The sequence below is a fragment of the Anolis sagrei genome, chromosome 13, assembly GCF_037176765.1.
Source record: "Anolis sagrei isolate rAnoSag1 chromosome 13, rAnoSag1.mat, whole genome shotgun sequence".
Classification (NCBI taxonomy): Eukaryota; Metazoa; Chordata; class Lepidosauria; order Squamata; family Dactyloidae; genus Anolis; species Anolis sagrei.
In genome coordinates this window covers 12,959,153-12,970,514 of record NC_090033.1, presented here as the reverse complement: position 1 = coordinate 12,970,514, position 11,362 = coordinate 12,959,153, and the positions used below count along the sequence as shown (strand labels likewise).

The 11,362-nt window shown below is 41.9% G+C and overlaps 1 protein-coding gene across 2 annotated transcripts in view; it reads right to left on the bottom strand.

The window, feature by feature from the left end:
* Nucleotides 1–6,472: 6,472 nt before the first annotated feature.
* Nucleotides 6,473–11,362, bottom strand: part of LOC132764754 (arylacetamide deacetylase-like 3) — an 18,088-nt gene continuing 13,198 nt past the window's right edge. For both annotated transcript variants that reach the window (XM_060758805.2, XM_067472791.1), the window contains exon 4: nt 6,473–7,354. In XM_060758805.2, coding sequence (XP_060614788.2) covers nt 6,580–7,354 — 775 coding nt within the window. In that variant the 3' untranslated portion in view covers nt 6,473–6,579. The remainder of the gene's footprint in view (nt 7,355–11,362) is intronic.

The following is an 11,362-nucleotide window of genomic DNA, read 5'->3' as shown; positions in this document are numbered from 1 at the left end:
GTCCCCGCATGAGGAGCTGGAACTGATAGAGGGAGCTCATCCGCCTCTCCCCGGATTCGAACCTGCGACCTGTCGGTCTTCAGTCCTGCCGACACAGGGCTTTAACCCACTGCGCCACCGGGGGCTCCTAGCAGTGTAATGAATATAGGAACACAAATTAACGGATGATGAGATTGGATTCTGATTTTACTGATGAAACGCTAATGATTGTTATATTGATGTTTAATTGTTGATGATGCTATTGTGTTAACTGTCCCATAATCATTTTATGATGTTTTGCATTGAATTTTGCTGTTGTTAACCGCTTTGAGTCGCCCAAGGGTTAAGAAAAGCTGTATATAAATAAAATAAATAAATAAAATTTGGGGTCTGAGGGAATAAGACTAAGCACCGAGGTTAATTTGGTGCTATTGGGGCATATCTCATTTCTTCCAAATAGGGGACATCTCCTGGAGTTCAGGTTCCAGTCCTCCATTATGTCATTTAATTGCATGCCCATTTTTGCTACATATAGTTTGGCTACTTCTGGTTCATAGCTTGGCAATCTACGAGATGCTGGTTGCAGAAAAAGAGTGTCGACTTCTTCTGTGACGGCTTCAGAAAACTTGTTCATCGTTGGCAGAAATGTATCCAATTGCTCAACAACGTTGGCAGAAATGTATCCAATTGCACAGTGATGACTTTTTCCGTGATGGCTTCAGAAAACTTGTTCATCATTGGCATATTTATTTGTCGTGTCAGAACAACCAGTCTAACAGAACAAAGCAAACAAACAGAAAAATACACAACTTGTGAGTTTGGTAGCTGGTTAAATGTCCTTTGACCAGTATCTGGCCACTTGGAGTGCTTCCGGTGTTGCTGCAAGAAGGTCCTCCATTGTGCATGTGGCAGGGCTCAGGTTGCATTGCAGCAGGTGGTCAGTGGTTTGTTCTTCTCCACACTCGCATGTCGAGGATTCTACTTTGTAGCCCCATTTCTGAAGGTTGGCGCTGCATCTCGTGGTGCCAGAGCACAGTCTGTTCAGCGCCTTCCAAGTCGCCCAGTCTTCTGTGTGCCCAAGGGGGAGTCTCTCATTTGGTATCAGCCATTGGTTGAGGTGCTGGGTTTGAGCCTGCCATTTTTGGACTCTCGCTTGCTGGGGTGTTCCAGCGAGTGTCTCTGTAGATCTTAGAAAACTATGTCTAGATTTAAGTCGTTGGCGTGCTGGCTGATACCCAAACAGGGGATGAGCTGGAGATGTCTCTGCCTTGGTCCTTTCACTATTGGCTGCTACTTCCCGGCAGATGCCAGGTGGTGCAATACCGGCTAAGCAGTGTAATTTCTCCAGTGGTGTAGGGCGCAGACACCCCGTGATAATGCGTCATGTCTCATTAAGAGCCACATCCACTGTTTTAGTATGATGAGATGTGTTCCACACTGGGCATGCATACTCAGCAGCAGAGTAGCACAGCGCAAGGGCAGATGTCTTCACTGTATCTGGTTGTGATCCCCAGGTTGTGCCAGTCAGCTTTCGTATGATCTTGTTTCTAGCACCCACTTTTTGCTTGATGTTCAGGCAGTGCTTCTTGTAGGTAAGAGCACGGTCCAGAGTGACTCCCAGGTATTTGGGTGCGCTGCAATGCTCCAGTGGGATTCCTTCCCAGGTGATCTTCAGAGCTCGGGATGCTTCTCTGTTCTTGAGATGAAAAGCACATGTCTGTGTTTTAGATGGGTTAGGGATCAGCTGGTTTTCCCTGTAGTAGGCAGTAAGAGCACCTAGAGCTTTGGAGAGCTTCTGTTCTACAGTCTCAAAGCTCCCTGCTTGAGCAGTAATGGCACGATCATCAGCATAGATGAAACTCTCTGTCCCTTCTGGCAGTGGCTGGTCATTTGTGTAGATGTTGAACATGGATGGAGCAAGCACGCTCCCCTGAGGCAGGCCGTTCTTCTGTTTCCGCCATCTGCTTCTCTGGCCCTGAAACTCAACAAAAAAGCTCCTGTTTTGTAGCAGGTTTCCTATGAGGCGGGTGAGGTGGTCGTCCTTTGTGATATTATACATTTTTCTCAGGAGGAGGTGGTGGTTCACAGTCTCATAGGCTGCTGACAGGTCTATGAAGACAGCTCCTGTGATCTGCTGCCTTTCAAAGCCATCTTCTATGTGCTGAGTCAGGTTCAGTGTATCCAATTGCTCGGTGTCGACTTCTTCCGTGACGGCTTCAGAAAACTTGTTAATCATTGGCAGAAATGTATCCAATTGCTCAACAACGTTGGCAGAAATGTATCCAATTGCTCAGTGTCGACATTTTCTGTGACAGCTTCAGAAAACTTGTTAATCGTTGGCAGAAATGTATCCAATTGCTCAACAACGTTGGCAGAAATGTATCCAATTGCTCAGTGTTGACTTTTTCCGTGACGGTTTCAGAAAATTTGTTAATCGTTGGCAGAAATGTATCCAATTGCTCAACAACGTCATCAAGGGAGCACCCTAGATTGAAGACTTTGTCAGGATCTGGGGTTCTCCTGGCTTGGCGAATGTATTTATTTATTTATTTATTTATTTACAGTATTTATTTTCCACCTTTCTCACCCTGCAGGGGACTCAGGGCGGATTACAATGTACACATACATGGCAAACATTCAATGCCATAGACCAGGGGTCCTCAATCTACAGCCCGCAGGCCAGACACGGCCCCCCGAGGGCATTTATCCAGCCCGCGGGGTGTGGAGAAGCATGGGAGGTGGCAGGTGACACTGCTTTGGGGCCGTGTTGCCTACCACCTCCCATGCCTTCTCCTGGCTTCAGGACGAGGTGCAGACCAAAAGCCGCTTCACCAGCCCCTTCTCCCACCTTCTCCCGGCTTCAGGACAAGGCGAGGCCCTGTCCTGAAGCCGGGAGGAGGCAGGCTCGGCCTGGGGAGGGGGCTGGCAGCGCGGCCCCAAAGCCGCTTCACCAGCCCCTTTCCCCGCCTTCTCCTGGCTCTTTGATTGTAGGTGAACTAGAAATCCCAGCAACTACAACTCCCAAATGTCAAGGTCTATTTTCTCCAAACTCCACCTGTGTTCACATTTGGGTATGTTGAGTATCAGTGTCAAGTTTGGTCTGCATCCATCATTGTTTGAGTCCACAGTTCTCCTGGCTCTTTGATTGTAGGTGAACTAGAAATCCCAGTAACTACAACAGCCAAATGTCAAGGTCTATTTCCCCCAAACTCCATCTGTATTCATATTTGGACATATTGAGTATTTGTGCCAATTTGGTCCAGATCCATCATTATTTGAGTCCACAGTGCTCTCTGGATGTGGGTGAACTACAACTCCCAAACTCAAGGTCATGCCCACCAAACCCTTCCAGTGTGTTCTGTTGGTCATGGAAGTCCTGTATGCCATGTTTGGCTGAATTCCATCATTGGTGGAGTTCAGAATGCTCTTTGATTGTAGGTGAACTATAAATCCCAGCAACTACAACCAAACCATCATTCAAATGTCAGCGTATCAGATATTTGTGCCAAATTTGGTCCAGTGAATGAAATACATTCTGTATTTAAGATATTTACATTACAATTCATAGCAGGAGCAGAATTACAGTTCTGAAGTAGCAACAAAAATAATTTTATGGTTGGGGGTCATCACAACATGAGTAACTATATTAAGGGGTCGCGGCATTAGGAAGGTTGAGAACCACTGATCTATGGCAAGCATCCTCAGAGGTTGTTAGGTGACAACAATCCTATCTCTTCAGCCAAAAGCAGGCTCACACTTCCCATTGAAATACTAATAAGCTTTTATCTGTTAAAATTGTTCATTATTTATTGTATTGTTTTAAAGTGTTTTTTTGCACTACAAATAAGATATGTGCAGTGTGCATAGGAATTCATTCATGTTTTTTTTCACATTATAATCCGGCCCTACAACAGTTTGAGGGACTGTGACCTGGCCCTCTGTTTAAAAAGTTTGAGGACCCCTGCCATAGACACACAACACATATAGACAGACAGTCAGAGGGTATTCCAACTTTCCTGGCCACCAGGGGAGCTGTCGCTTCACCGTCCATCTGCGACACTGATGAAGTACTTTCCGCATTCCCTGCATGCTTTTGCTGGAGATTGTAAATGTGTTAAATTAGCCTCCCCACACATAGGTGGTACCTAAGTTTCCTACCTGACAGATGCAACTGTCTTTTGGGTTGCAAAGGTTGACAACAAGCTACAGAAATTGGCCAGAAGCTCACTCCAACCCGGGTTTGCTTCGAACTCATGACCTTTTGGTCAGTAGTGATCACCTCTCCCGCCTCATAGGAAACCTGCTACAAAACAGGAGCTTTTTTGTTGAGTTCCAGGGCCAGAGAAGCAGATGGCGGAAACAGAAGAACGGCCTGCCTCAGGGGAGCGTGCTTGCTCCATCCATGTTCAGCATCTACACAAATGACCAGCCACTGCCAGAAGGGACAGAGAGTTTCATCTATGCTGATGGTCGTGCCATTACTGCTCAAGCAGGGAGCTTTGAGATGGTTGAACAGAAGCTCTCCGAAGCTCTAGGTGCCCTTACTGCCTACTATAGGGAAAACCAGCTGATCCCTAATCCATCTAAAACGCAGACATGTGCTTTTCATCTCAAGAACAGACAAGCATCCCGAGCTCTGAAGATCACCTGGGAAGGAATCCCACTGGAGCATTGCAGCGCACCCAAATATCTGGGAGTCACTCTGGACCATGCTACAAGAAGCACTGCCCGAATATCAAGCAAAAAGTTGGCGCTAGAAACAATATCATACAAAAGCTGACTGGCACAACCTGGGGATCACAACCAGACACAGTGAAGACATCTGCCCTTGCTCTATGCTACTCTGCTGCTGAGTATGCATGCCCAGTGTGGAACACATCTCACCACACTAAAACAGTGGATGTGGCTCTTAATGAGACATGCCGCATTATCACACGGTGTCTGTGCCCTACACCACTGGAGAAATTACACTGCTTAGCCGGTATTGCACCACCTGAAATTGTTTGGCTGTAGATCAATAGTTGTTTGCAAATTGTATAGAATAAGATAACTCTTAATTCATCTCCATACCTCAGGTGACATCCTGGGCATTTCAAAACACCTGGGACGTTCACTGTAGTGTGGAAACAACAACCAGCTTGTAGCGTGGAAACAACAAACTTGTTAGTCATTGGCAGAAATCTATCCAATTGGTGATTACGTCGAAAAGTGAATAGTGGTTGTTAAAGAGCACATTCTAAGGATTACTTCTGCATTTGATTTATTGAAACATTCCCATCCAAACCCAAGTAACAAAGGTGGAGGCATTACTTTTCATTCAACCCTCGTACTTTCACTAACCGGCAGCCTTTTGTGTCAAACGCTTCTTCAGCGAGAGGTCAGCTGAACGTACCCTTGAATAGTGTAATATTAAAATACATAATAAACGATCCCTCTCCCCAGGCTTTACATGCAAAAACCATGATAATTCAATGACAATGTATGTAATTTTGACCAACCATTATCGGGAAAGAGAAACACTCCAATCAATAGAAATACAGCGTATTCCTGTAAAAGTAAGTATACATATTAGGCTTGGGTAACCACGGAAAAATTTGGTTCTAAACTCGTTTTGTCTTTAGGGGGCCCTTGCGTTTCATTTTTTTTAATAATTCCGAATTTTTCCTTTTAAAAATTTCAAAATATACAAAATTTCGTAAAATTACGAATCGATTCGTTAATGGCGGACGCGATTGCGCAATATGCTAAAAAACCTCCAAATGGGACAGGGGGAACTTCTGAAGCTTCCCTCTCCCTCTGTTGTTGACTGTTGGTGTGATAAAACAAACAACAACTATAAAACTTGCACCAGATATGCGAAAATAATTACGAAATAATTACGAAATAATTTTGAAATAATTATGAAATAAATTGAAAAAATTGTTTCGAATCTAATTTACTCCTCACACTATTCCTGCATGGCTCAATATTGGATCGTAAGCTAATGTAAATACTAGGGCTGGGCGGTTTCGTTTCGTTAATTCGTAATTCGTTACTAATTCGTTAATTTTGTTGATTACGAAGCGATAACGAACCATTCTGGAGCAATTTTTTAAAAAAAGAATTTTTAAAGACGTTTTGTAAATGCTTCGTATTTCGTTATTGTATTCGTTTCGTTATTGTTCTGAGGTCGTTTCGTTATTATTTCCGCATGTCTGGGCCAGTTTTATGGTTTAATTAGTGAAAAAAAATTATAATATCACACCAACAGTCAACAACAGAGGGAGAGGGAAGCTTCAGAAGTTTTTGGAGGTTTTTTAGCGTATTTCGCGGTCGCGTCCGCCATTAACGAATCGATTCGTTATTGTTTCGGAAATCGATTCGTTATTTTTTTACCATTTACGAAATTTCGTAAATATCGAACTTTTTAAAAGGAAAATTTTGTAATTATTTTAAATATCAAAACGCAAAACCCCCCAAAAAACAAATCGATTTTAGAAACATTTTTTTCCGTTGTTACCCAGGCCTAGTAAATACAAATTAATAATGAATTACGAAATTAACGAACGAAACCGCCCAAGCCTAATACATATTATACCATTATCTTGGGGAGAATACATCTCATAAGTGTTTGACAAAGTCAGCGACGCGACTCAATATTTCTGACCCAAGTGGAAATGAGAAAAAACCCAAGTCGAAAAAGTTTATCACACCATGGAAACCGTTTTCGGCATGGAACCAGACAACTTTGACGCCGTTGTCCTCCAGGCGTTTCTTATACAGTAAACTGTCATCCCGTAAGATGTCATGTTCGCAGCTCACGATGAACGTCTCCGGGAGTTGTTGGATAACGGCATCATCGGCAAAAAGGGTAGAAAAAGAGACATCAAGGATGTTGGACAATTGTTCGTACACTTTGGGCTTGAAAGGAGCCAACGGGATGGGTTGGTAGCCTCGTTGTTTAGATCTCTCTGGAAGGTTGTCCGGACTCACATACTTGGCACATTTCAGTCTCATTTCGTGCGGCACGTGAGACCCGCGAAGCAAGTCATCTGATAAAGAAGTGTCCTTCCCAAAATATTGCATCCCATAATAAGCGAGGTTCTCGCAAAACAAGAATGGCATTCGAGCATTCTGTTGACAGGAAGGCAAGGTGAAGTCCATGGCTTGGGTGCCTGCATAAATCAGCACTTGAGCCCGCAACTTTGGAAGATCAGGTCTCCCCACCAATTTCTGGGCAATTGCAGTGGCAAAGTTGCCTCCGGCACTGTCTCCGCCAATGACGATCTGGGAGGGATCCACCCCATAAGTCTCGGCGTTTTTCATGAAATGCACTGTAGCCGTGTGGCAGTCCTCGGACTGTGTGGGGAACGGATATTCAGGAGCAAGACGATACCTAGAGAGCCGTAACACACAAGCAGAAAACGTTAAGCATTTGGATGTCAGGATTCTCACCAAGAATGATCAGAATTAAGATTTTTTTTTATGTCACATAACATTGTTTTTGTTGTTCATTTATTCAGTCCCTTCCGACTTTTCGTGACCTCATGGACCAGCCCACATAATATAATATAATATAATATAATATAATATAATATAATATAATATAATAATATAATATAATATAAATAAAAATGTAATGTTCATTTGTGCTATTCACAGAACTCAGAAACCACTGGGGCAATTGACACCAAATTTGGACACTATGTCCCTAAGAACCCAATGTATGTTCTCCACTCAAAAAAAACAACGAAAACCAAAAGCAGAAAGGACTTCTAAACTGCATGTCCACAAAGGAGAAACTGCATGGAAGAAGGGGAGGAGGAGGAGGAGGGGGAGGGGGGGGGAGGAGGTGAGGAAGGTCCACAGTGCTTGAATGAAGGACCTTCCTTCTCTCCCTCCCTTCCCTTCTTTCCTCCCTTTCCTTCCTTCCTTTCCTTCTTTCCCTCCTTCCCTTCCTTCCTGTCCCTCCTTCCTTCTTCCTTTCCTTCTTTTCCTTCCTCCCTCCCTCCCTTTCCTTCTTCTTTCCCTTTCTTCATTTCCTTCCTCTTCATTTCCTTCCCTCCCTCCTTTCTTCATCCCTCTCCTTTCTTTCCCTCCTTCCTTCCTTCCTTCTCCTCCCTCCCTGACCCTCCTCCTTTCTTTTCCTTCCTTCCCTTCTTTCTATGTAAGATATAAATACAATATTAAATGGGACAGTCAAGAAGTAAGGAGAGAAGGAGGGAAAGAGGGAAGGAAGGAAGGAGAGAAGAAGGGAGGGAAAGAAGGAAATAAAGAAAGATAGAGAAGCAAGGAAGGAGAGAAGGAAATAAAAAAGTGAAAGGGAAAAGAGAGGGAAGGAAGGAGAGAAGGAACGAAAGATAGGGAAGGAAGGATGTAACCAAAGAGCAAAGAGAGGGAGGAAAGAAACAGGTAGAGATGGAAGAAAGATGAGAGATAGGGAAAGAAAAAGAGGAAAGGAAGGAATGAGGGAAGGGAGGAGAGAAAGAGGGAGGGAAGGTTGGCCACAGCAGCACGTGGCGGGTACAGCTAGCCTATATAAATAAAAATGTAATGTTCGTTTGTGGGATTAACAGAATTCAGAAACCACTGGACGAATTGACACCAAATTTGAACACAAGACACCAACTAAAGCAATCTATGTCTTTCACTCAAAAAAACAAAAAAAATTGACCGGAAAGAACTTAAACACCCCACAAAGCTAAATGACTATACAGAGCATGCATTAAAAGAATACCCCTTCCCTCCTGCATGAGGGGGGAAAACAAACAGCTGAGAGAGAGGTAGCTTGAGAGAGGGAGGGAAAGGTGGCCAGTATATCCCTCTTGCTACCCCCTGCTTCTCTCTTCCCAAAGGATTCAAAGAGAGGGAAGGAGAGAGAGGACACCCTCCTCCAGATCCACCCCCTCCCTTTCATAGAATCATAGAATCAAATCCCAAAGGATTCAAAGAGAGGGAAGGAGGGGGAGAGAGAGGACACCCTCCTCCAGATACACCCCCTCCCTTTCCTTCCTTTCCTTTCCTTTCCTTTCCTTTCCCGCTGTCGGCAGCATGGAGGTGCCTCCGCTGTGAACTCACAGGGCAGGGATTCTGTGTGTGTGCCCAGAAAGCTCACCCATACTGAGTTACGGGAAGGAATTCTGGGAAATGAAGTCCAATATACAAAGAAAGGACAAAAAGGTACGATCTGTGAGTTAGAAAAGTCTATCCAGGAAGGCACAACCAAAACACTCCCAAAAGATGGCCATCCATTTTTACTTTATAGCAACCCTGGGCTATAATATATCTACAATAATAATATCTATATATCTATCATAATAGATACCTTTAAAGCACTTCAAAAACGAGTATAAATAGAAATGGTGAGAGTGGGCATCCCTTGAGTGTTGCAACCGTAGGTCAGTGACCAACTATGGTGCTACGGACCTCGAAGAGTCATGAATCTTGAGCAAAAGGAAGAAACTTGTCTAGAGGAAGGTGATGTGTCAAGTAGGCTTGGGCGATCCAGTTCGTTAATTTCGTAATTCGTTATTAATTCGTATTTAAATTAGCTTACGATTCAATATCGAGCCATGCAGGAATAGTGTGAGGAGTAATTAAGAATCGAAACAATTTTTCTAATTTTCGTAATTATTTCGTAATTATTTTGTAATTATTTTCGTATGTCTGGTGCAAGTTTTACAATCTCGCATTAACCCCACTTCCGGTCCCTTTGCTCTGCTGCTTCCCTCCTCTTTCCCCATGCTTCTTCTTGCCTCACTCTAATATACAATACTATAATATAATATATAATATAATATTTTAATAATATAATATATATATCATTTTATATTATAATATATTATATTATTATAATACTATTATATTATGTTATTGCATATTATATTATATTATATTATTATTATATTATATTATAATTGTATAATATAATATAATATATTATATATTATAATATATTATAATATAAAGTAATATAATATAATATACAATAACATAATATAATATAATAATATTATAATAATATAATATATTATAATAATATAATATAAAATAATATAATATTATAATATAATATAATATACAATATAATATAATATACAATATAATATAATAATATTATGATAATATAATATATAATATAGTTGTTGTTTGTTTTATCACACCAACAGTCAACAACAGAGGGAGAGGAAAGCTTCAGAAGTTCCCCCTGTCCCATTTGGAGGTTTTTTTAGCATATTGCGCAATCGCGTCCGCCATTAATGAATTGATTCATAATTTACGAAATTTCAGAAATTTCAAAATTTTGAAATCTTAAATTTCGGAATTTAGAAATGCTAGCGCACCCTAGAAACGAAACGAGTTTAGAACCAATTTTTTTCTTGATCGCCCAAGCCTAGTGTCAAGCAAAACCTTATTGGGACTGCCTTCGATCTGGAATTCAATGTCCTTGATGTGAATGACCGTCATGTGGATCCAGAATAGGTCTTTGTGGTCATTTACGAATCCTCCATCAAGGCTCTACTTCCAGAAGATGATCATACCCGTGTCAGGTGTCAATTTCTGATGGCATGAAGACATCACAAATCCCCTCAGTGTCATCCTGACTGAATCATCCTGGCTGAATCAGTTCTCTCTCTCTGTGACATTTTGAAGCCAGCAGAGACCAATGGAAACCTTGTATTGGAACTTGTGAAGCAACAAGTTCTAATAAGAAAACTGAGAAGAGGGGGAGATGGGCAGGAAAGGTGTATAAAAGGAAGTGATGGTGGGAAAAAGTCAATAGTGTCTTTCTTTGCTGCAGAGATACAAGCAATATATCAATTTCAAAGCGAAACGCCTCTTGAGTGGTTATTTAAGATTGCTATATAGTAGGCTTGGGCGGTTTCGTTCGTTAATTTCGTAATTCGTTATTAATTCGTATTTAAATTAGCTTACGATCCAATATTGAGCCATGCAGGACTACTGTGAGGAGTAATTAAAAATCGAAACAATTTTTCCAATTTATTTCGTATTGTTTCATAACTGTTTCGTAATTATTTCCGTATGTCTGGTGCAAGTTTTATAGTTGATGTTTATTTTATCAGTGATAAAAAATAAATTATCACACCAACAGTCAACAACAGAGGGAGAGGGAAGCTTCAGAAGTTCCCCCTGTCCCATTTGGAGGATTTTTTAGCATATTTCGCAATCACGTCCGCCATTAACGAATCGATTCGTAATTTTACGAAATTTCGTATATTTCGAACTTTTTTAAAGGAAAATTTCGGAATTCTTTAAAAAAACGAAACGCAAAGGCCCCCCTAAAAACGAAACGAGTTTAGAACCAAATTTTTCCGTGGTTACCCAAGCCTACTATATAGATCCTAAAGTCTGACAACCCGGCCACAGTGTTCCACCTTGACCG